General features: G+C 42.1%; 1 protein-coding gene across 5 annotated transcripts in view; it reads left to right on the top strand.

The window, feature by feature from the left end:
- Positions 1-26,547, top strand: part of akap9 (A-kinase anchoring protein 9) — a 263,757-nt gene that overhangs the window by 73,198 nt on the left and 164,012 nt on the right. For all 5 annotated transcript variants that reach the window (XM_043690268.2, XM_043690267.2, XM_043690271.2 and 2 more), the window contains 4 exons: positions 2,466-2,610; positions 11,247-11,344; positions 20,245-20,356; positions 20,526-20,757. In XM_043690268.2, the coding sequence (XP_043546203.2) occupies positions 2,466-2,610; positions 11,247-11,344; positions 20,245-20,356; positions 20,526-20,757 (587 nt within the window). The remainder of the gene's footprint in view (positions 1-2,465; positions 2,611-11,246; positions 11,345-20,244; positions 20,357-20,525; positions 20,758-26,547) is intronic.

The raw sequence follows: 26,547 nt of genomic DNA, 5'->3' as shown, positions 1-26,547 counted from the left end.
ATTTGGATATTTTACTCTTGAACACTTCAATAAGCATTTATAAGGATTGTAAATAGCTGAGGCTCAAGCACTGATTCTTTCAGCACACTCTTAGCGACTGCCGTTCAAGACCCCAAAGGAAAAAAACAAAGATTACAGAAACTGGAAATCTGAAAACAAAGCAGAAAGTGCCAAAGAAAGTCAGCAAGTCTGACAGAATCTGTGTAGAGAACGCAGAATCAGCACTTTGTGTCCAGTTATCTATCTTCAGAACTGATTATAGCTAGCAAAAAGTGATATATATGCTGAAGACAAGAGGTGGTGGTATGGGGGAGTGGAGGTGCTAAAGAAATAAACAAAAGGTGGAGATGGAGCCCAGAGAGTGTGAGCTGCAGTTGGGTAGACAGAGCTGGATACTGGTGAGCCAGGGAGAAAGAAAAGTTGATAATAAAAACTGTTAGCAGGTGAAAATGGGTTGGCTGAGGTGAAAGCAGTATATGTGATGACGGGACCAGGGATATGGGAGTGGGCAAAAGACATGGAAGGTGGTGTCCAGGCCTAAAATTATTGAATTCAATGTTGAGGTGTGAAGCCCACAGGGGCTGCAAGTGGCAAGTGAAATGCTGTTAGTCAGTTTATGCTGAGCTTCATTGGAACACTGCAATAGCTCAGGGACAGAAATATTGGCTAGGAAACGTGGTGATGTTGAAGTGGCAGGTATCTGGAAGCTTGCGGGTATTTTGTGAACAGAATGTAGGTGTTCCACAAAGCATTTATCTAGCCTGTTCCACAAAGCATTCATCTCCCAATGGAAAGGAGACCATATTTGAGCAGTGCAACCCTCTGGGTGAAGAAGTTCCTTCTCAATTCAGTCCCAAAAGATGTGTTTATTCCCACAATTGCTTTTTTGTTCATTAACCAATCCACACTAACTGGCCTATTTTGTGTTTTTTCTCTCATTCCTTGAACATCTTGGTTAACTACCTTGCAAATTGTAATGAATCTGGGAAACTCAGGAAGATCTTTGAAAGCTTTATTCAGGTTCAGGGAATTTGTCTGCTTTCAGAATTGTTTATTTCTCCAGTTGATTCACTAGTTTGTTTAAACTTTTCATTCTTAGACTCTTACTTCTCTAAATTTTTAAGGTCTGAGTTGTCTTCTAGTGCAAAGTCAGACATAATGTATATGTTTAATATATCTGTAATTTCTTTGATACTCGGTATAATTTCTCCTGCCCCTTTTCTCATAGATCCATGTTTATGTTTACTAATTTCTTCCTTTTCAACAGCTTGTTCAATCTATTTTGCGTTTTGCTATTTTACTGTCTTTCTCATTTCTTTTATAAATTTGTTGGCCATTTTGGACTAAGAAAGGATAGATCAGGGTACTTTTTAGATGGTGCGAAGTTAAATACAGTGTGTCCAAAAGACTTTGGGATTCAGGTGCATAGATATTTTCAATGTCAGAAACAGGTGCAGAAAATAATCAAGAAACTAATGTAAACATGGCCTTTATATATAAAGAAATGGAGCACAAGAATGCCAAAGTTCTGCCACAACTATATAAAACCCTGGTGAAACCCCATTTGGACTACTGGGAGTAGATCTGGGTGCAAAACCTTAGGAAGAATGTATTTGCCTTGGAAGGGGTACAACGTAGGTTTACAAGAATGATACCTGAACTTCAGGAGTTAAGTTCCGAAGAGGAGCTGTGTTTTCTTGAGAATTTATACGGTTAAATGATGATCTAATCAACATCTTCAAGATAGTAACAGGGAAAGACAGGGCAGATAAAGATGAACTATTTCCACTCGTTGGGGTTTCTAGAACTAGTCTGAGAATTGGGTCAGACTGTTCATGAGAGAAATTCGAAAGTACTTCTATGGGCAAAGGTGGTAGATGTTTAGAACTCTCTTCCACAAACAGCAGTGGATGGTGGATCAAATGCTAATTTTAAAACTGAGACATAATTTTTTGTTAAGGGAATCGGTATGATGTCAAGCTGTAGTTTAGCCATGCTTTCATTGAACGGCAGAACAGACTTGATGGGCTGAATGCCCTACACCTGTTCCTGTATTTCTAAACTTCCCTGAATTCTAAAATCTTCCCTATCGTGAGCCTTTCTACTTTTTTAGATTTTCCTTTGCTATTTGTTAATTCAAAAACAATTACAGCTGATAATGAAATTCAGAAAAACAGAAAATATTGTTTAAAAACTCTGAATATGTGAAGTAAGAATCAGCTAACATTTCAGGTTATTGACATTCCATTAGAACCAGAAATGTTAGAGGTTTGGCATTTTTTTTACAACAAGTATAAATTTGCACCTTCATCTCTTTTGAAATTTAAGTTCTGCTGTCTTTCTCTTCTGTTTTCACGCTATTCCTTCTTTTATAACTAGAGTAGTTTTCTTTGTTCAGATGAACATTATCTGTAGCTTTTATTTTTGATTTGATTATATCTCAATTCAGTGTTTTTGTTTGACAGTTACTTACCAGTCTGCTGAGCGAAGGTAATTTGAAAGAAAAAAAAGAACATCACGATCAGCCTGAGGAAGGTTTAATTTTAGGAAATAAAGACAATATTGATGAGGGAACCCAAGTGCACAAGGATCTCACGGAAGGAGCAAGAGGTAAAATACCTTTCTGTAGTATTTGATAACACAGCTGTTGAAGCCAATTAAACTACAAAAATATTTAATGCAGGTCCTAACACCTATTCAAATACAGAAATTTCTGGAAAAACTCAGCAGGTCCGGCAACATCTGTGGAGAGAATGCAGAGTTAATGTTTCTGGTCCAGTGACCCTTCTTCAGTACTGATTGTAGCTAGGAGAAAGTTAGTATATATACTGGAGATGGGATTGGGGTGGGGTTGGGGGAGGCGGGGGACAGGGTAAAGAGCTGGTGGGAAAGAGTAAAAATGCATAGAGATGGAGTCCAGAGAGGGAATAACACAGTTGGGCAGACAAAGGAGTTGAGTACATAAGAGCATAAGAACTATGAAGAGGAGTAGGCCATCCAGCCCTTTGAGTCTGTTGAACCATTCAGTAAGATCATTGTTTTTGTAGACTCAGATCCACTTATCCACACTCTCACCATGTCACTTAATTCCTTTATTGTTCAAAAAAAAATCTACCTTAGCTTTAAAAGCACTTACTGATGTAGCATCAACTACTTCACTGGGCAAGGAATTCTATAGATCTACAACCCTCTGGGTGAAGAAGTTCCTTCTCAATTCAGTCCTAAATTTGCTTCCTCTAATCTTGAGGCTATGCCCTCTTGTCCTAGCTTCACCTGCCAGTGGAAATATCTTCTCTACTTCTTTCTTATCTATTCCCTTCATATTTGTATAGGTTTCAACCTAGCGAACCTCCTCTGCACCCCTGCCAGTGCCAGTACATCTTTTCTCAAGTAAGGAGACCAAAACTGTACACAGTACTCAAGGTGTGGCCTCATCAGCACCTTGGTAAAAACAATGACTGCAGATGCAGGAAACCCAATTCTGGATTAGTGGTGCTGGAAAAGCACAGCAGTTCAGGCAGCATCCGAGGAGCAGTAAAATTGACGTTTTGGGCAAAAGCCCTTCATCAGGAATACAGGCAGAGAGCCTGAAGGGTGGAGAGATAAGTGAGAGGAGGATGGGGGTGGGGAGAAAGTAGCATAGAGTACAATAGGTGAGTGGGGGTGGGGATGAAGGTGATAGGTCAGGGAGGAGAGTGGGGGAAGGTAGCACAGAGTACAGTGGGTGGATGGGGGTGGGATGAAGTTGTTAGGTCAGGGAGGAGGGTGGAGTGGATAGGTGGAAAAGAAGATAGGCAGGTAGGACAGGTCATGGGGACAGTGCTGAACTGGAAGTTTGGAACTAAGGTGAGGTAGGGGAAGGGGAAATGAAGAAACTGGTGAAGTCCGCATTGATGCCTTGGGGTTGAAGTATTCCGAGGGGAAAATGAGGCGTTCTTCCTCCAGGCATCTGGTGGTGAGGGAGCGGCGGTGAAGGAGGCCCAGGACCTCCATGTCCTCGGCAGAGTGGGAGGGGCAGTTGAAATGTTGGGCCACAGGGCGGTGTGGTTGATTTGTGCGGGTGTCCCAGAGATGTTCCCTGAAGCACTCTGCTAGGAGGCGTTCAGTCTCCCCAATGTAAAGGAGACCACATCGGGAGCAATGGATACAATAAATGATATTGGTGGATGTGCAGGTAAAACTTTGATGAATGTGGAAGGCTCCTTTAGGGCCTTGGATGGAGGTGAGGGAGGAGGTTTGGGCACAGATTTTGCAATTCCTGCGGTGGCAGAGGAAGGTGCCAGGACAGGAGGGTGGGTTGTAGGGGGCGTGGACCTGACCAGGTAGTCACGGAGGGAACGGTCTTTGCGGAGGGAAATATATCCCTGGTGGTGGGGTCCGTTTGGAGGTGGCAGAAATGTTGGTGGATGATTTGGTTTATACGAAGGTTGGTAAGGTGGAAGGTGAGTACCAAGGGGGTTCTGTCCTTGTTATGGTTGGAGGGGTGGGGTCTGAGGGCAGAGGTGCGGGATGTGGCCGAGATGCGTTGGAGGGCATCTTTAACCACGTGGGAAGGGAAATTGTGGTCTCTAAAGAAGGAGGCCATCTAGTGTGTTCTGTGGTGGAACGTCCACCCTGACCTTAAATTTACCTGGACCATCTCTGACACCTCCCTCCCCTTCCTGAACCTCTCCATCTCCGTTAATGATGACTGACTTGATACCAACATTTTTTACAAACCCACCAACTCCCACAGCTACCTGGCTTACACCTCTTCCCACCCTGCCTCCTGCAAAAATGCCATCCCTATTTCCCAATTCCTCCGCCCTATTTGCTCCCAGGAGGACCAGTTCCACCACAGCTGCAACATAACCTCTCAACTTTTAAACTCAATCCTTTAGCAATGAAGGATAAAATTCTATTTGCCTTCCAAATTACCTGTTGCATCTGCCGACCAACCTTCTGTGATTCATGCACAATGATACCAGGTCCCTCTGCATAGCAGCATGCTACAACTTCTTACCATTGAAGTACTAATCCTTTTTACTGTTACTCCTACCAAAATGTATGACTTCACATTTATTAAAATTGTATTCCATCTGCCAGACCTTTACTCGCTCACTCAATGTATCTATGTTCCTCTGCAAAGTTTCACAGTCCTCTGCACACTTTATTCTGCCACTCATCTTAATGTCATTTGCAAACTTTGAAAGCCTACATGTGATCCCCAACTCCAAACCATCTATATAAATTGTGAATAATTTGTGGTCCCAACACCGATCCCTGAGGCACACCTCTAGTCACTGGGTAAAGGCCTGCTAACGGGGACCATTAGTGGTTGACAATGGATTGTTTGTTGTAGCAGCCCATGTGGTGACAAGGTCTGGTGTGTAGTGAATAAGTTGGGCGTAGGGTAAGGACATGGGAGAAGGTACTGAGGCCCTCAAATGATTGAATTTGGTATTGACTTCTGAAGGCTGCAGGATCCCCAAGCTGAAAAAGAGATGCTGTCCTTCCAGCTTGCACTGAGCTTCACTGGAGCTCTGCAGCAAGCCTGAGACAGAGATGTCAGCCAGGAACACCGTGGTGTGTTTAAGTGGCAGGCAACAGGAAGCTCAGGTTGATTTTGCAGGCAGAACGTGGTATTTTGAAAGTGGTCGCCAAATCTAAGTTTTATCTCCCCAGGAGACTAGATTAAATAAAGTGCAAGTAAATCACTGCTTGACCTAGAAGGTGTTTCTAAAACCTTGGATAGTGAGAACGGAGGAAGTAAATGAACTGTGTTGCACATTCAGTGATTGCCTGCGAAGGTGCACTGGAGGTGTTGGGAGTAGAAGTGGAGTGGACCAAGTTATCCCAGAGAGAACGGCCCCTGTGGAAGGCTGACAGTTGAGGTTGGGGGGGGAGTGGGGAGAGGTGTGGGGGTTGGGGGGTGGCATATTAGCCTGGTGATGGCATCGCATTGGAAGTAGCAGAAATGTTGGCTAATGATCCTTTGGAGGTGGCTGCTGGTGGGTTTGTAAGTGGGGACTGAGGCTCTTATTGCTGTTGTGGGAGGGAAGAGAATGGGTGAGAGCCATAATACAAGAGATGGGTTGAATACAACTAAGGGCTCTGTTAACCACGTAGTAGGGAATTCTTGGTTGTGGAAAAAGGTGACATGTCAGAGGCACCCTTGCAGAAGCTGGCATTATCAGAACAGGTATGACAGAGACAATGAAACTAGGAGAATGGGATAGTCTTTACAGGAATCAGGGTGTAAGGATGTATAGTGAAAGTAACTGTGGTAATAAGTGGGTTTGTAATGGATATTGGTGGTCATCCTATCCTCAGAAATGGAAACAAAGAAGTTGACAGAGAAGGGAGGAGTCTGAGATGGACGGGGTGAAGATGAGAGCAGGGTGGAAATTGAATGAGAGAGAGAAGCAGCACCAATTATGTTATCAATATACCAGACAAAACGTTGAGGGTGGGGGGGCCTGAGTAGGACTGGAATGAGGAATTATCCACGTACCCCACAAAGAGACAGGCATATCTACCCAACGCTGCACTTTTGACCTGAAGAAATTAAGGTGAGTTAAAGGAGAAATTGCTCAAAGTGGGGACAAGCTTGGCCAGGCAGAGGGTACTGGAGAATGGGGACAGTTAAGATCTTTTTCCCAGGTAGCAGTGGAAAGCCCTGAAACCATCCAAGATGAAGAGGCATTGGCTTGAGCCCACAAGCTGGAAATTCTGAAACTTATGTCAAGTGTCATAATCCTTGATGTATGTGGGAAGGTACTGGACAAGGGGAAGAAAAGGGGAGATGCTGCCAACTCTGCTGATTTCTTCCAGCAATTTCTGTTTTTGTTTTCTATTTCCAGCATCTGCAGTTCTTTGTTTTTTTCCTATTATCTATTTTTGTCTAAAATCTCTAGGATGATCACTATGTTGCAAATCGGTACTCTTGTGTTGAATTGTGTTTTAGAACACTTGAGTTTTATGTAACTTTTTGGAAATTATGACTACTGGCACTGCAAAATAAAACCGGAAATTCTGAATATTCACAGTTTGTTAGTTAACATCTTTAGAAAACAAATGGAAAGTTAATGTTTCAACAGAGAACCTTCATCAGAGTTGCCTGCTGCAATTTGACTGCTTTGAGCTCTTTGAATTTATTTGCACAGTTTGTAGATTATAATTTCCATAAACAGTTCTTGCACTGACCAAAATAAAATTAACCACAAAGAGATAACACAATATTTACCAATACATTTACTCTTTTACAAATTGGTTACCACTTTTCTACACATGGCTACTTAATTCCGTACCCACTGAATTTATTATCACTAAAATTTAGTGATGTCAACATTTGACTTCTTCAACATATATAGTGTGTTTCACTGTTTATTAACCAGTTTTATGCTAAACAAATTGAACTATGTGGTGATACAATCTTATCAGAACAATTTGAATAATTTAAGCACCATTAATTTAGAACAATATCTTAAAAGTACTTCACAGGTTTAAGGAAAGTGGATACAGAACCAAAGAGATGACAAGAAGTAATTGAATAACTTAGTCAATGATTTGGGTTTTGTCAATAGTAGACAAAGAGAGAGGCAAAGTAGTTTTGGGATTAATTTAAGAGATTAGGTTTTGTGTGGTGGACCAAACAGCTAAACAAGAAACCAGAGTTGTAGGAACAGAAAGTATGAATTAGGAGAGTCAGAGATATTCAAACACAAGGATAATAATTTGACAAACTGAGGTCTCCGAACAGATAAGACCATAAGAAACAGGAACAGGAGTAAGCCATTCGGCCTCTTGAGCCTGCGTCACCATTAAATAGAATCCTGACTGATCTGATACTCCACATGTCCATTTTCCTGCCCTTACCCTGTAACCTTTGATTTCACTTCTGATCAAGACTGTATCTATCTATGCCTTAAATATACACAAGGACTGTGCCCCTACAGCTCTCAACCCTCTGAGAGAAGAAATTCCTCCTCAGCTCTGTCTTAAATTGGCACTACTTTATTCTGAGACAATGCCGTCTGCTCCTGGACTCTCCTTTGAGAGGAAACATCTGCTCAACATTTACCTTCTCAAGCCTCTTAAGAATCTTATATGTTTCAATGAGATCACCCCTCTTTCTTCTAAATTCCAGTGAGTAGAGTCTCAACCTGTTTAGCCTTTGCTCATAAGACATCCCTCCATTCTAAGGATCATCCTAATGAACATTAGCTGCCTCTAATGAAATGATACCTTTACTTATATAGGGAGAACCAGAACTGATCACATAATCACTCCAAATCTGATCTCATCAGCACCTTGTACAGCTGAAGTAAGATTTTCCTACTCTTATGCATTGAAATGAAGACCAACCTTCCATTAGCCTTCCTGAATATTTGCTGCACCTGTATGTTAGTTTGTGTTTTGTGTACAAGTGCTGCAAAGTCCTTTTAGTAGTGTAGCTTTTGTGCAGTTTTTCTGCATTTAGATTAGATTCTCTACAGTGTGGAAACAGGCCCTTTGGCCCAACAAGTCCACAACGTCCCTCTGAAGAGTAACCCACCCAGACCCATTTCCCTCTGACTAATGTACCTAACACAGTGGGCAATTTAACATGGCCAATTCACCTGACCTGCACATCTTTGGATTGTGGGAGGAAAACGGAGTACCCAGAGGAAACCCACGCAGACATGGGAGAATGTGCAAACTCCACACAGACAGTTGCCCAAGCTTGGAATCGAACCTGGGACCCTGGTGCTGTGAGACAGCAGTGCTAACCACTGAGCCATCGTGCCACATCCAAATGGAATATTTAAATAATATTCTGTTCTTTTGTTCTCCCTTCCAAAATGAACAATTTTGCATTTTCCCCCATTCCATTTGCCAACTTTTTGCCCACTTAATTTATCAATATCTCTTTATAAACTGTTTGCATTCTTCTCACAACCTGTTTTTCCACCTAATTTTGTGTTGTCTGCAAATTTGGCTGCAATACATTCACTTCCTTATTCCGAGTCATTAATATGTTGTATACAGTTGCAGTCCCAGCACTGATCTCAATGTCAGACACAATTTCCCTTTCATGAAGCCATGCTGATTCTGCTTGATTAGATGATGATCTTCCAAAAACTCTGTTATTACTTATTTTATAATTGATTCCAATACTTTTCCAACAATAGGTGTAATGCTAATTACCTGCTTTTGTCTCCCTCCCTTTTTAAGTAGGAGTTTCACATTGGTCATTTTCCAGTCCTCTGGTATCTCTCCAAAATCCAATGATTTTTGAAAAATTTCAACCAATATATGCACAGTCAGGGCCAGGGATCTTACCTACTTTTAGCTCCTGGGAGCAGATGCAGTAAGGGTGGGGAGGGAAATATGTCCCTAGTGTGCAGGTAGGGGTGGGGAGGGAAATATGTCCCGTGTGCAGATAGGGGTAGGGAGGGAAATATATCCCTATTGCTCTGGGTATGTAAATAGGAAGGGTTTGGAGGGATATGGGCCGGGTGCTGGCAGATGAGACTAGATTGGGTTGGGATATCTGGTCGGCATGGACGGGTTGAACTGAAGGGTCTGTTTCCATGCTGTACACCTCTATGACTCTATGCTCCCAGATAGACCTGTTCCACCATAGAACATCCCGGGTGGCCTCTTCCTTCAAAGACCGCATTTTCCCCTCCCACATGGTCTATGATGCCCTCTAGCACATCTTCTTAACTTCCTTTTGCTCTGCCCTTGAACCCCACCCCTTCAATCGCAACAGGGAAAGAACCCCCTTCCACCTCACCTTCCTCTGCATGCATTGCATTGTCCTCTGCTACTTTCACAACCTGCAAACAGACCCCACCATGAGGGATATATTTCCCTCCCCACTGCTATCTGCATTCTGGAGAAACCATTCCTCTGTGACTCCTTTGTCAGATCCGTGTCCCCCACCAGCCCACACTGCCCCCACCACTCACCCCCGCCCCCACCCCCCAACACCTTCCCCTGCCACCGTAGGAAGTGCAAAACCTGCGCCCACACCACCCCACCTCAACTCAGTCCAAGGCCTCAAAGGATTTTTCCACATCCAACAGAAATTTACTTGTACTTCCGTGCACATAATCTACTTTAACTGTTGCACCCGATGTGATCTCCTCTACATCAAGGAGACAGGGCACCAACTTGTGGATTGTTTCAGAGAACATCTCTGGGACAGCCGCACCAACCAACCCCACAGCCCCGTGGGTGAACATTTTAACTTCCCCTCCACTCCACCAAGGACATGCAGGTCATGAGCCTCCTCCATCGTCTAACCCTTACCACCCGATGCCTGGTGGAAGAACGCCTCATCTTCTGCCTTGGGGGGACCCTGCAACCACACGGGAGCAATGTAGATTTCACCAGTTTCCTTATTTCCACCCCCCCCCCCCAAGTCATACCCCTGTCCCAAGCCTCCAACTTGGTACTGCCACCTTAACCGGTCCTACATGTCCACCTTCCTTCCTTTCCACCCATCTGCTCCACGCTCCCCTCCGACTTATCACTCCACCCACACCTTCATTTACCTATGACATTCCTAGCTACCTTCTCCCCACCCCTGTCCCATTTATCTCTCAGCCCCCCCGACTCACAAGCCTCATTCTTGATGAAGGGCTTATGCCAAAATGTCAATTCTCCTGCTCCTCGGATGCTGCCTGACCTGGTATGCTTTTCCAGCACCCCACACTCAACTTTCATCTCTCTAGTTTACTCTCTCTAAGAATCCTCCATTGTGATATCCTTCGTTGATGAGAAATTTAACAGGGTGGCTGAAGGGAATGGTTACCCCAAACGGATGCTAGACTTTTGTGGGCAGCTTTTTTCCAGGTAACCAATGAGCACTGTTGACCAGAAATTCTGGGCTTTTATATTTAGTTCATCATACAATGGGGGAAATAATCGTCTGGTCACAGCAACATGGAAAGTTGTAATCTATAAATGCTTAATGGGTGATGTTTTCATGTTCAGGCAATTATAAGAGTTTGCTACAACTTAAATTGTTTATTCCAACAAATATAGTAGAACAGTTAGTTCCAGCATTTTCATGGTAAAACATTGCAATAGTTTTGGAAGACATTTGACATGGATGGAAAGATTTTTCAATTCAAATGCTATTAGAAATTGTGAAATGCTTATAGGACTTTGAATTGAACATTCAATCAGAATTTCACAGTTTCACTTTACAAAGCACATCTTCAAGATTTGATTTCGGAGGGAGATGTGACCTGTAACTTTTGTTTTTATTTAAGCACTGCAAACAAATCTACAGATGCTGCAAAGAGAACTACATGAGGAGTACAATCAACTGAGAGTTCTTCAAACTCAATTAACTAATGATTTCAAAAAGGTAAGTAAAGTAATTCAGTGTATCCAGAAGCAGCAGTTGTTTTTGAAAAACAAAAGCAATTTGATTTTCTCCATAAAATTCTTACTGTTAGCCATGTTTCTGTTGGTAATATATTTTGGTTCTAATTCAGATCTTTCCGGGTTGAAGTTCCATTGCACAGATTTGGTGCAAAATTTCCTTTATTCATTCATAGGTTGAAGGCATTGCTGGCTGGACAGCATTTATTGCCCATCCCTAATTGACCAGAGGGCAGTTAAGAGTCAACCACATTGCTGTGAGTCTGGAGTCACATGTGTCCAGACCAAGTAGGGATGGCAGTTTACTTCCTTAAGGGACATCTACTGAATTTTAAAATTTGTTAATACAAATTCAATCATCTGCCATGGTGGGATTCAAACATTAGTCCCCAGAACATTATCTGGGTTTCAGGATTAACAGTCCAACAATAATACCACTAAGCTATCGTCTCACTCATAGATCTGGGCTGTGCAATGTGCATTGTTAGAGATGATGTCTTTCAGATACAACGTTAAACCAAGGCTCTGTGCATCTTTTACATCCAGAAATGATCCCATGGCAGTACTTGAAGGAAAGAAAGTTTGCCTTGTATCCTAGACAGTGTTTGTTTATTCCTCATAAAATTTCTCTATATCCTGGATCAATTGAGTGAACTTCCTGTGGACTGCCTACAGTGCCACTGTAAATTCTCCTTGGATAAGGGGACCAAAACTCAACACAGTATTGTAGCTGTGATCTGGTTAGCTTAGTGCTTTGCATTTTTCAGCAAGACTTCTCTTTTTTTTCACTGCGCCATTCCATTTTAAAATAAGGGACAACATTCAATTTACTTTCCTTATTATCCACTGAATTTTGGCAAGTTTATTATGACTCATGAATAAGAATCCCCAAAAACCTTTGCTCCAGCTTTCTGCAGTTTTTCTCTATCCAAATAGCATTCAGCTCCACTGTTTATCCTATCAAAATATATAAGCATATATTTCCCTACATTATATGCCATCTGCCAAGTTTGTGCCCACGCACTTAACCTGTCTATATCCCTCTTCAGACTCCTTGTTTTTTTCTTCAGCACTTGCTTTCCCAGCTATTTTTGTGTCATTCACAAATTTGGCTATAGTACTCTCACTTTCCTCATCCAAGTATGAATATATATTATAAGTAATTGTGGCCCCAGCGCTAATCCCTGTGACACACCACTAGTTACAGGTTCCCCCTCTATCTCAACTTTCCATCTTCTATCAGTTAGCTTATCCTCCAGCCCTGCTCTTTTCCTATTAAGTAGCCTTGTGTACCATTTTGATATTCAAATGTATTACATGTTTGTCCTTTGTGGTTCCCCTTTATGAATCCTGCTTGTTACCACCTCAAACAATTATAATTAAACTGTTAGATATGATTTCCTTTTTACAAGGCCATATTGATTCTGCTTGATTATATTGTGTATTTCAACTGCTGTACTAGTAGGCTCTAACATCTTCCAAATGACAGATGTTAAGCTAACCAGCCTATAGATAGTTTTTTTAAAAAAGAATCTCCACCTTTATTCAATAATTTTCAATCCTCTGGGACTTTGCTGAAATCAGAAGATTCTTGAAAGGTTGCCATCAGTACATCCATAGAACATAGAACATAGAAAAATACAGCGCAGTACAGGCCCTTTGGTCCTCGATGTTGCGCCGATCCAAGCCCACCTAACCTACACTAGCCCACTATCCTCCATATGCCTATCCAATGCCCATAAAGAGGGAAAGTCCACCACTGCAACTGGCAGGGCATTCCATGAACTCACGACTCGCTGAGTAAAGAATCTACCCCTAACATCTGTCCTATACCTACCACCCCTTAATTTAAAGCTATGCCCCCTCGTAAAAGCTGACTCCATACGTGGAAAATGGTTCTCATGGTCAATCCTATCTAAACCCCTAATCATCTTGTACACCTCTATCAAGTCACCCCTAAACCTTCTTTTCTCCAATGAAAACAGCCCCAAGTGCCTCAGCCTTTCCTCATACGATCTTCCTACCATACCAGGCAACATCCTGGTAAACCTCCTCTGCACCCGTTCCAGTGCCTCCACATCCTTCCTATAGTATGGCGGCCAAAACTGCACACAATACTCCAGATGCAGCCGCACCAGAGTCTTATACAACTGCAACATGACCTCAGGGCTCCGGAACTCAATTTCTCTACCAATAAAAGCCAGTACGCCATATGCCTTCTTCACCGCACTATTTACCTGGGTGGCAACTTTCAGAGATCTGTGTACATGGATACCAAGATCCTTCTGCTCATCCACACTACCAAGTATCCGACCATTAGCCCAGTACCCCGTCTTTTTGTTACTCTTACCAAAGTGAATCACCTCACACTTACCTACATTGAACTCCATTTGCCACCTTTCTGCCCAGCTCTGCAACTTATCTATATCCCGCTGTAACCTGACATATCCTTCTTCACTGTCAACAACTCCACCGACTTTCGTATCATCCGCAAACTTGCTCACCCAACCTTCTAGCCCCTCCTCCAGGTCATTTATAAAAATGACAAACAGCAATGGTCCCAAAACAGATCCTTGCGGAACACCGCTAATAACTGCACTCCAAGGTGAACCTTTACCATCAACTACTACCCTCTGTCTTCTTCCACCCAGCCAATTCCTAATCCAAACCTCCAACTCACCCTCAATGCCATACCTGCGTATTTTTGCAGTAGCCTACCATGGGGAACCTTATCAAACACCTTACTAAAATCCATATACACCACATCTACCCCTTTACTCTTGTCCACCTCCTTCGTCACCTTCTCAAAGAATTCAGTAAGGTTTGTGAGGCATGACCTGCCCTTCACAAAACCATGCTGACTATCCTTGATCAGATTATTCCTATCCAGATGTTCATAAATCCTATCCCTTACAATTCTCTCTAAGACTTTGCCCACAACAGAAGTGAGACTCACCGGCCTATAGTTACTAGGGTTATCCCTACTCCCCTTCTTGAACAAGGGAACCACATTTGCTATCCTCCAGTCTACTGGCACTATTCCTGTAGACAACGAGGACATAAAAATCAAGGCCAATGGCGCTGCAATCTCCTCCCTTGCTTCCCAGAGAATCCTAGGATAAATGCCATCAGGCCCAGGGGACTTATCTATTTTCACCCTTTCCAGAATTTCCAACACCTCTTCCCTACATACCTCAAAGCCGTCCATTCTAATTAATTGTGACTCAATATTCACATCGGCAACAATGTCCTGTACCTGAGTGAATACTGACGAAAAGTATTCATTCAGTGTCTCCCCAATCTCTTCAGCCTCCACACGCAACTTCCCACTACTATCCTTGACTGGACCTATTCCTACCCTAGTCATTCTTTTATTCCTGACATACCTATAGAAAACCTTAGGATTTTCCCTAATCCTACCAACTAAGGACCTTTCATGTCCCCTCCTTGCTGCTCTTAGCTCTCTCTTCAGATCCTTCCTGGCTACCTTATAACACTCAATCACCCCAATTGAACCTTCACACCTCATCTTTACATAGGCCGCCCTCTTCCATTTAACAAGGGATTCCAATTCCTTATTAAACCACGGCTCCCTCACACGACCCTTTCCTCCCTGCCTGACACTATCTCAGTAGCCATTTCCTTTAGTATCCGAGGATGCATCACATCAGGTCCAAAGAATGTTTTGGTGTTTAGATTCATTAGTTTGCCTAGTATTTTTCTTTAATGTTAGTTGCATTTATTTACTGTCTATCTGTCTGTCTGTCTCTCCTCTTTACCCAGTCTGTCACCCTAAATGTTCAGAATTTTTGGAATGCTTTTTGTGTCTTCTAATGTAAAGTCTGACATAACATATTCTGTCAGCTCTGTGCCATTTTCTGGTTCCCTGTTATTGTTTTCCTAGGTTCATTCTCTAAGGTCCTGCATTCCCTTTGTCTCTTCATTTCTACATTCAAAGAAGTTCCTACTGCCTGTTTTTCTATTACCTGCTAGTTTACCCTAAGTTTATTTTCTATGTTTTTTGTCATCTTTTATTATCTTTTAAAACTTTTCTATTGCTCTCGTTTCCCTCTTTGCCACAATGCATGTTTGTTTTCTTTCAATTTGAAACTGTCCTTAACTTCCTTAATTGACTATGGTCAGTTTGTCCCCTTCCTGGAATCCTTCCTCAATAGGATATATCTTTGCTGTAGATCATGAACCATTTTGTTAAACGACTGCTGCAGTTGATCAACTATCTTTTCTCAAGCCACCTCCACTCTCATTCCATTGTGATTACCCTCAAATTTAGGACAGACATTTCTCTCAAACTGTATGCTAAATTTTGTCATGTTATGGGTTTTTTCCACCTAGATGATCTTTTACTCTGCAATTTATTAAAAGTGCCTCATTACATATTATATGATCCAAAATAGCCTGATCCCTGGTTGGATACGCAGTATATTATTCTTGGAAATTGTCCTGTAAATACTCTAAGAATTCATCCTCATGACTTCCTCTGCCAATCTGACGACTCGTAATCAACATGAGAATTAAAGTCATGTGATTAATATCCTTTTTTACATACCATCATTATCTCCTGATTTAATCTTTCTTCGACTGTATAGCTACTCTTAGAGTGCCTATATATTATTCACACCAGTGTCATCTTTCCCTTTCTATTTCTTAGATCCAGGCAAATGGATCCTGCATCTTCCAATCCAAGATAATTTCTAGCTGTCATATTTATGGCTCCCTTACTAACAAAGCTATCCCACCACACTTTCCTTTTTGCCTGTCCTGTTGAAATGTCACATGCTCCAGCTTTGATCTCCTTGCAATCATGTATCTGTAATGCCCATAAGATTACACCCATTAATCTCTATTTGCATCATTAATTAATTTATTTTGAGTTCTAAGTGCATTTTAACAGTCACTTGTTTTGCCTTTTTCACATTTTTTTTCCTCCTTTGATCCCATTTGCTGTGTTTTTTTTAGTGCTTGTATACTGCCCTAATTTTGTCCCTAAATGGCTGCTCTGTAATGCTGTGATCTCCTTTTGCTTCATATCTCCTCTCCAGAACCCCTCCACTCAATTAACTTAAAGCCTGCTCCACAGTCTAGTTATTTGATTCGACAGGACACTGTTCCCAACACGTTTCATGTAAAACCTGTTCAACTGAATATCTTCCTTTTACTCCAGTACTAATGTCAATGCCCCGTGAATTAAAACCCATTTCTCCTCTATTAATCTTTGAGCCATGCATTTAACCCCTTGATTTTATTTACCCTATGCCTGTTTGCCTGTGATTTTGGTAGCAAACCTGAGATCTAACTGTTCAAAATCTTTCAACAGAACTTTTTTCTAGTGCTATCAATGTTGTTGGTATCACCATGGATGACCACATCTGGACCTTTCAAGCCCTGAAGAGATGTCCTTAACACTAGCAATGGACAGGCAACCACAGCCTTTGAGTCTCCCACTCATAGTTGCAATATAATTAGAGAGCTAATTATATTGTCCCCTACCTCTACTAAATGCGTGTTCTCTCCCCTCACTTGAAGAACTTCTTGTAGCATGGTGCTCAGTCACTTAATTGGGAAACAGTTTTAGCTTGTTCTTAATTAAACTACTCTTTCACTGCAACGTTTTGTTTTAAAAAATCCTGTTTAAGGCCAGCTACTACAGAATTTAAACTGCATCCTTCTTCTTAATGCCAGCTACATACTAAGTTAGACTAAATTTTCTTATCAAGCCGTTTTCTTATCTAAACTTTCTTATCAAGTAATGCATGCAGTCTGTTCTAGTACCACTCATGTTGTTACTGCCTTACAGCAGTGTAGAATACCTGACTCCAGCTTTTGAACCTATAGTTCCATGCACCTTAGAAATGGTTTTATTGGCAAGCTCGTAATAAGGACCCAAGTTACTTGTTCATTATGCTGAAATAGGGTACATCAAAGCCATCCTTGCTACCCTAAGTAGATAATTTATTTCTGTACATTCGCTGTAAGTCATGAGTGGACTCAAGATTGGTTACTTTTGTCCTACAGTTGGTTGGATTACCCTGCAAGAGCAATACGTGAAACTAGCACTTATACACTACTATTATGCATTTGCAAAAAGAGTAGTGTTTGCCATTAAGAGGTTGCTGCTCTCTAGCCAGTAAACAGTCTGTCTATCATACAAATGAGTAATGTGGTATTTGAGTTTCACTCTGGCTAGACATTTAAGCTGTTCAACCCAGAGACTTTCAGATGACATCAAACATTATACAAAAACAAGCAGATGCAAAACTCACAACAGTGACCAACATTGGATGTGATTCTGCATTTGGAGAACATTTGCATATAATCCAGTGCTGGCACTTTAGGAATATTTGTTTGGCTCACATTATCGCACATTTGAATGTATTGACAGTTACATACATTAATACGGAGTCCTGTTCTTTACAGAAAGACACAGTGTATACATACTGTATCTGTTTCAACATAGTAAAATAAATGACAGCCATTTTTTGTTCATTTCATGGAGCAGTACCTTGACCAATCAGAATTAACTTGCCTTGTTTAAAATTTAAACAGAACTTGGCAGTCAACTGCCAAGTTATCTTTTACTGGTGCATTCTCCATGGTAATGACTCCACCAATCTAGAGTTTGTATGCTAACTACTTTCCCCTTCGAGACAGCATAAATGAGGCTTTTCTTTTACTTTGGTATTTCTTGCAAATTGTGCATGAGGAGAAACTTTGACAAAATGTATCTCTTTTTGCAGCAATCTCTAATAGATTGGTTTAGGATTTGCTATTATATTGATGGAAACTGTCATCAGTCAGTCTTTACTGTGTAAAACGCTAAACAAAATATGGCATATGCAATGCAAAGTAGTAAGCTGAAAGTTGCTATCAGTGATGGCTTACTCTCCAAATCGCCGATGAAATCAATAACAAATCAGCGATTTGAGGTCAACTCCAACTTTTTGCTGTCTGGGTTCACGTCCCACCTGCTCCAGAAGTGTGTAAGAGTATCTCTGAACAAGTTGATTTTTAAAAAAATCTATTCTTGCTGTTAAACCATTGAAAATGTTAAGTCATGTTGATTAAAGTGTAACTGATCATCTAGATAATAGCATCCTCAATCATAATTGTTTTTAAACAGCTTCTCTGAGATGGAGACACTAGTATTGTATGTGTGGAACTTTGTAAGTTGGCAACATTTTCTTCGGTAGATAGTAAGTGTTGTTTTATTGCATTGATTATGAAATTTGTGCTTTTATCTGTGGCTCCTTTTTTTACTGAGTCATTGAATGAGAAAATTGCTGGTCAGAGTATAATTTATTCGCCATTGCTAATTGCACTTAAGATGGTGATGGTGAACCACCACTGAAGCGCATGTGGTGTAGGTTCACCGACTATTTTTAAGAAATGAACAGAAATATGGATTCATATCAATATGATGTATGACTTAGAAGGGAACTTGCAAGTTTTGGAGTTTCTGTCCATCTGTTGCCCTCATTCTTCTCTGTGATAGAGGTTGCAGTGAAAAGAGCCTTGCTTTGCTGCAGTGTATCTTGTGAATGATGCACACTGATGTCACTGTGCACTGATAGTGGAGTTACAGTTGGAGGGATGAGGTCTGAGGACGGAGGTGCGGGATGTGGACGAGATGCTTTGGAGGGCATCTTTAACCACGTGGGAAGGGAAATTGCGGTCTCTAAAGAAGGAAGCCATCTGGTGTGTTCTGTGGTCCAAGCGTAACAAGGACAGAACGCCCCTGGTGCTCACCTTCCACCCTACCAACCTTTGCATAAACCAAATCATCCGCCGACATTTCCGCCACCTCCAAACAGACCTCACCACCAGGGATATATTTCCCTCCCCACCCCTTTCTGCCCTCCGCAAAGACCGTTCCCTCCGTGACTACCTGGTCAGGTCCATGCCCCCCTACAACCCACCCTCCCATCCTAGCACCTTCCCCTGCCATCGCAGGAATTGCAAAACCTGCGCCCACACTTCCTCCCTCACCTCCCTCCAAGGTCCTAAAGGAGCCTTCCACATCCATCAAAGTTTTACCTGCACATCCACCAATATCATTTATTGTATCCGTTGCTCCCTATGCGGTCTCCTCTAGACTGGGGAGACTGGAAGCCTCCTATCAGAGCGCTTTAGGGAACATCTCTGGGACACCTGCACCAATCAACCGCACCGCCCTGTGGCCCAACATTTCAACTTCCCCTCCCACTCTGCCGAGGACATGGAGGTCCTTCACCGCCGCTCCCTCACCACCAGACGCCTGGAGGAAGAACGCCTCATCTTCCGCCTCGGAACAGTTCAACCCCCGGGCATCAATGTGGACTTCAACAGTTTCCTCATTTCCCCTTCCCCCACCTCACCCCAGTTCCAAATTTCCAGCTCAGCACTGTCCCCATGACTTGCCCTACCTGCCTATCTTCTTTTCCACATATCCACTCCACCCTCCCCCACCCCCCCCCCAACCTATCACCTTCATCCTCTTCCTCACTCACCTATTGTACTCTATACTACTTTCTCCCCACCCCCACCCTCCTCTCACTTATCTCTCCACCCTTCAGGCTCTCTGCCTGTATTCCTGATGAAGGGCTTTTGCCCGAAACATCGATTTTACTGCTCCTCGGATGCTGCCTGAACTGCTGTGTTCTTCCGGCATCACTAATCCAGAATCTGGTTTCCAGCATCTGCAGTCATTGTTTTTATCTAGTTGAAGTTGTCAAAGTTGCTATCTAAATTATAATGCTATGTATTAAATATGAAAAGATTTTGAGAGAATGTAATCATCTAGAAATTGAAATTAACAATTTTAAAGTTATGGTGTCAGTGTATGTGCTATAAATGCAAAACCTTGTTTCATTTTTTTTATAATTGCAGATTGAAGACCTCCAGTCTGCTTACGTAAATTTGCAATTGCAAAGCCAAGAAGAAAATGCTAGTTTACGAATGCAGATAGAAAGTTCACGTGCTAGTTCTCAAGACCTTAATGGTATGCTATGTAACTTTATTTAGCAAATGAATGTACTTGGAGTCAAAACTGTAATTTGTAAATGTAAAATAGTAAAGTGTACTGGTGTGAGGGAAAGTAAATTTCAAGCTTGCATCGTTAATTGAAGGACTGCAATAATCCACTTCTCTTATCTGCCTGTATTGTTTAGATCTTAAGGAGCAGTTGCGGGTCCGGTCAGCTCGGCTTGAAGAGATTGAAAAGATAAAGCTGGAATTTTGCCAACAGAAAGCTGAGTTGGAGAACCAGCATGTAGACGAACTAAATGATCTGAGGACTTCTCATGAACAACAATGCAAAGAAATGGAGAAGAAGTACATTGCAGAGATTTTCTCTCTGCAGGAAAAACTACAGAATTTAACTAGTTTACTTTCTCAGTGCAGGTATGAACCAATTTTATTCACCGTTTGAAATAGAATATTATACCTTAAAACATTTAGGGGAGTATGTTCAAGGATCAATACAAATCAATGTTTTTAGCATTGTGGCAACGTCACTGATGTCTAATTCACTGATGTCCTTTATGGAAGGAAATATACTGTCCCTATCTACTCCTGCTCACTGACCCCCAGTTTGGGTTCTTCCACAGCCACTCAGCTTCTGACTTCCTTACAGTCTTGGTTCAAACATGGTCAAAAGTGCTGAATTTCAGAGGTGAGGTGAGATGAGAGTGACAGCATTTGATTTCAAAGCCACATTCAAACAAGTGTAGCATCAAGGAGCCCTAGCAAAGCTGAAATCATTGGGAATCGGGAGAGAGTTTGTGCTGGTTAGAGTCATATCTGGCATATAAGAAGATAGTTGTGGTCATTAGGGGTTAGTCAGCTCAGTTCCAGGGCATCTCTGCAGGAGTTCCTCAGAGCTGTGTCCTACCTCCAGCTATTTCCAGCTGCTTGATCAATGAATATTCCTCCATCATAGGATCAAAAGTGATGATTGCACAATGATCAGCAGCATACATAACTCTTCTGATACTGAAGCAGAACATGTTCAAGTGCAGTAAGATCTGGAAAAGCGCAGCAGGTCAGGCAGCATCAAAGGAACAGAAGAATCGACGTTTCGGGCATAAGCCCTTCTTCAGGAAGGCTTATGCCCAAAACATCGATTCTCCTGTTCCTTTAATGCTGCCTGACCTGCTGCGCTTTTCCAGCAACACATTTTTAAGCTCTGATCTCCAACATCTGCAGTCCTCACTTTCTCCCTGCAGTAAGATCTGGACAATATCCAGGCTTGGGCTGACAAGGGCAAATAATTCTTGTGCCACACAAATGCCAGGTAGGGATCATCTCTAATAAGAGACAATCTAACCACTGCCCCTTGTTATTCAGTGATGTTACCATCACGGAATTCCCATTATCAATATTGTGGGTTGCCATTGACCAGAAACTCAACTGGACTTGCCATATAAATACAATGGCTATTAGATCAGGTCAGAGGCTAGGAATACTGCAGCAAATAACCCACCTCCTTACTCCCCAAAGCCTGCTCACCATCTACAAAGGAGAAGCCAGAGTGTGATGGAATACTTTCTATTTGCCTGGATGGCTGCAGCTCCAAGGGCAGCCAAGAAGCTAGGCACCATTCCAAGACAAAGCAGCCAGCTTGATTGGCAGTGTATCCACAAGCACCCACAGCCTCCTCCACTGACATTCAGTTGCAGCAGTGTGAATCATCTACAAGATACACTGCAAGAATTCACCAAAGAGTCTTAGACAGTACCTTCCAAACCCACTTCTAGTTCACCTAGAAGCACATGGACTGCAGATACATGGAAACACCACTACCCGCAAGTTCCCCTCCGAGCCACTCACCATTCTGACTTGGAAGTATATCACTATTCGTTCACTTTGGTTAGGTCAAAATCCTGGAATTTCCCCCCCCCCCAAGGGCACTGTGGGTCATGGTGTGCAGCGGTTCAAGAAGACAATTCATTACCACCTCCTCAAGGTCAACTAGGAATGGGCAATAGATGTCAACCTGCCAGTGATACTCACATTTCACATGTGAAAAAAGAAGGCTGGACGTTGTGAGGGTCCAGACTCTCAAGAGTGGGGCTGGCTCTGAAATACTATCTGATGCTATCTGACTGACCTCTGACTTGGTCAACTGTAACAAAGCCAAAGGAAAGGAAAGCAAAAAATAAAACCAAATGGACTTAGGAACCAGGTGTGACTCAGCAACTCCGACCCTGTTCAGCTTGTGAACACCTGTTCAGCTTTATAAACATATGGGGCGTGTGCCAAAATTAGAACAAATCAGTAAAACACAGAAAGCTTGCACACAAGTACAGCAGGTAATTGGGAAGGCTAATGGGATGTTGGCTATTGTTTCAAGGGCGTTAACATATAAGAGTAGGCAAGTCTTAGTGCAACTGTACGAGGTGCTGATGAGACCACATCTAGAGTGCTATAAGCAATTTAGGTTCCCTTATTTAAGAACATCATTTATTTCATTGGAGAGAGTTCAGAGGGTTCACTTGGATGATCCCTGGTTTGGAGGAACTTTCTTATGAGCAAAGGCTAAGTAAGTTGGACTCTACTCACTGGAATTTAGAAGAGTGAGAGGTGATATTGTTGAAATGTAGAATTCTTAAGGGGCTTGAGAAGATTTTTCCCCTCGTGGTTGAATGTAGGACCAGAGGCGATAGTCACAGAATAAAGGGTGACAATTTAAAAGTGAAATGAGGAGGAACTTCTTCACTGAGGCTTGAGCTGACAATTTCTTCTGAGAGTTGACAGACTTTGGAACTTAGAGTCAACAAGCTGTACAGCATGGAAATAGATCCTTCAGTCCAACCCATCCATGCAGAATAGATATCCTAAATTAATCTCGTCCCATTTGCCAGCATTTGGCTCATTTCACTCTTTAAACCCTTCCTATTTATATGTCTTTCAGATGCCTTTTAAATGTTGTAATTGTACCAGCCTCTACAACTTCCTCTGGCAGCTCATTCCATACATGCACCACCTTCTGAGTGAAAACATTGCCCCTTTGGTCCATTTTAATTTTTTTCCTGCTCACCCTAAACCCCCATGGTCTCTAGTCTCACCCTGGAGAAAAAATCTTGGCTATTCATCCTATCTATGCCCCTGATGATTTTATAAATTTTGATAAGGTCACCCCTCAGCCTCTGACGCTGTAGGGAAAATAATCCCAACCTATTCAGATTCTCCCTTTAGCTCAAGCCCTCCAACCCTGGCAACAGCTTTGTAAATCTTTTCTGAACCCTTTCAAGTTTCACAACACCCTTCCCTGTAGCAAGGAGACCAGAATTAAACGCGGTATTACAAAAATGGCCTAGTGAATGTTCTGTACAGCTACAGCATGACCTCCCAACTCTGATACTCAGTTAACTGACCAGTAAAGATAAGCATACCAAACACTGCCTTCACTAATTAATCTCCACTTGGAGAGACTAAAATTAATCAAGAGTGATCACTGGGCTTTGTAAGAGAGAGTTAATGTCTAAGAAATTTAACAACTTTTCGAGTTGATGGCTAGGTGTGTACGTAGAACATTTACAGCACAGGAACAGACCCTTTGACATAGATGAGGGTAGTGTAGATAGTCTACATAAACTTCGATGGGGCTTTTGATAAGATATTGCATGCTAGTCTGGTTAAGAAGCTATGAGCTGATGGAATTCAGGACAATTTGGCAAATTGGATCTAGAACTGGCTTAGTGGCTTCAAGCCAAGGATGATGGTCAAAGGGTGTTTTGTGACAGGAAGTCTGCATTGAGAGGTGGGCCACCAATTTTGGTTCTGCCTCCTTTGCTGTTTGTTGATGTGTTAACAATCTAGATATGAATGTAGAAGGTACGATTAGTAAGTTTGCAGATGACAAAAATGTTGGTGATGCTGGTAAGCCGTGAGGAAGAAATCCCTAGGCTATAAGATGACATAAATGAGCTGATCAGTGGCAAATGGAATTTAGATTAGATTAGATTAGATTACTTACAGTGTGGAAACAGGCCCTTCGGCCCAACAAGTCCACACCGCCCCGCCGAAGCGCAACCCACCCGTACCCCTACATTTACCCCTTACCTAACACTACGGGCAATTTAGCATGGCCAATTCACCTGACCTGCACATCTTTTAGACTGTGGGAGGAAACTGGAGCACCCGGAGGAAACCCACGCAGACACGGGGAGAACGTGCAAACTCCACACAGTCAGTCGCCTGAGGCGGGAATTGAACCCAGGTCTCTGGCGCTGTGAGGCAGCAGTGCTAACCACTGTGCCACCGTGCCGCCCACAAATTTAATAATGAAAAGCCTGAGGTTATGCTTTTCAGGAGGGCCAACAAGGTAAGGGAGCACACATTGAATGAAAGGACCCTAGGAAGTAGAGAGGATCAGTGGGACTCTGGTGTGCATGTTCATACAGCCTTGAAGGCAGCAGGACAAGTAAATATGGTGGTTAAGAAGACATATCAAATACTTGCCTTTGTCAGTCAAGGCATTGAATACAGAGCAAGTAGGTTATGATGGAGCTTTCTGTAATGTCAGTTGGGCTGCGCTGGACACCTGTGTACAGTTCTGGTTGCCACACTATAGGAAAAATGTGTGTGTACCAGAGAGGGATGTTGCCTAGGCTGTAGTGATTCAGCTATGAAGGGAGAGTAGATAGGCTAGGGTTATTTTCCTTCGGTGAGAGAAGGCTAAGGGGAGAGCTGATCGAGATGTACATAAATAGGTAAATAGGCAGAAATATTTTCTCTTAGAAGGATCTGAAACCAGGGAGTATCGTTTATGGTAAGAAGCAAGAGGTTTAGAGAGGATTTGAGAAAAAACGTTTCACCCACAGGGTTGTGGGTGTCTGGAATTCACTGCCTGAAAAGATGATAAAGGTGAGAACCCTGAAGGTTTTTGAGAATCATTTAGGTGAGCTGTTGGAACTCCATAGCATTAAAGACTATGGGGAAAGTTCTGAAACGGAGGTTTAGAATAAATGAATGATGATTGGCATAGATGTGATGAGTTGAAGGGTCTCTCTCAGTTCTGTAAAATCTCTAAATGATCAGTTCTCTCCTTCCAGTCTCCAAATAAATGATCAGCCTACTTGATCCTGAACTAGCTATGGCAAGTTGCGACCTCTATACCCCACTTAGTACTTGCTTCTGACATAATTGACTTTGGGTATGCTGAACCTGCCTTCTCTCCACTTAGCAATTGGTGAGTTGTCTGATAAGCCAAACCTACCCTCTTGAGGCTCAGTGATTGGCCAGAAGCCTCTTGGCAACATCAGCAACTTTTAAAACATCTTGAACAGCTAGTTCTTTGTTCTCCAGCCCTCGTGATTAACTAGACAATTTCTCAATTTCTGTGCGACTACCCATATGGTGTATTTATTACAAATTTAACAACAACCTCAGTCTTATGAATTTAATATTTCATCTTAGCGAGAAAACAATCTTCCAGGTTTTTGTCTGTTCAGTTCCTTTACATAGTATAGTTACACCACATTAATCATGTTCCAGGCTTAGAATCAAGATTGCCAGAGTTTAAGAATTAATGATTACTGGAACCAAACTTCACGCCAGACCTTAGAAGTTAATACAATCAGTTGATCTCCACTTTACAAATACAGCATATTCCACATCCCTAGCCTGCTTCAGACACTTACTTGACTCAGTCATTTGTTAGTTATAGACATCACTTCCCCTTCACCATTCAGAAGGAAAATTGCCTATAAATTGCCTGATTAAACTAGAGTCAATGGAAATCAGAAGGAAAGCTTTCTCATTGGAGTCATTCTTAGAACAAAGGATGATGGTTGAGCAAGTTACTGAAGGGCAACAGATGCACAGGAACATCATATTTTTTCACTGTCACTGAATCAAAATCCTGGAACTTCCTTTCTAATAGCACATAGGTGTATTTGTACCTCCATGTTTCAAGAAGGCAGTTACCACAACCTTCTGAAGAGGGAGATGGGCAAGTAATCCAGAGTTCCCAGTTCATGATTTGTGGACACTAGTTCAAATCCAACTACATTAGCTGATGGAATTTAAATTCAGTTAATCAATCTGGAATATAAATCTAGTTTGAGTAATGATGATCAAAATAGGGAATCTAATCTAATCTAAATATTATCAATTAATGTAAGAATCAACCTGGTTCTCTACTACCCTTTAGAGAGAGATGTACTTAATAGGATAAGAGCCCATGCT

Source organism: Chiloscyllium plagiosum, unplaced genomic scaffold (assembly GCF_037043375.1).
Source record: "Chiloscyllium plagiosum isolate Xiang-an unplaced genomic scaffold, Cpla_swu_hap1 HiC_scaffold_5, whole genome shotgun sequence".
Lineage (NCBI taxonomy): Eukaryota > Metazoa > Chordata > Chondrichthyes > Orectolobiformes > Hemiscylliidae > Chiloscyllium > Chiloscyllium plagiosum.
Note: the sequence above shows the minus strand (reverse complement) of the source record. Positions and strands in the feature narration are given on the sequence as shown.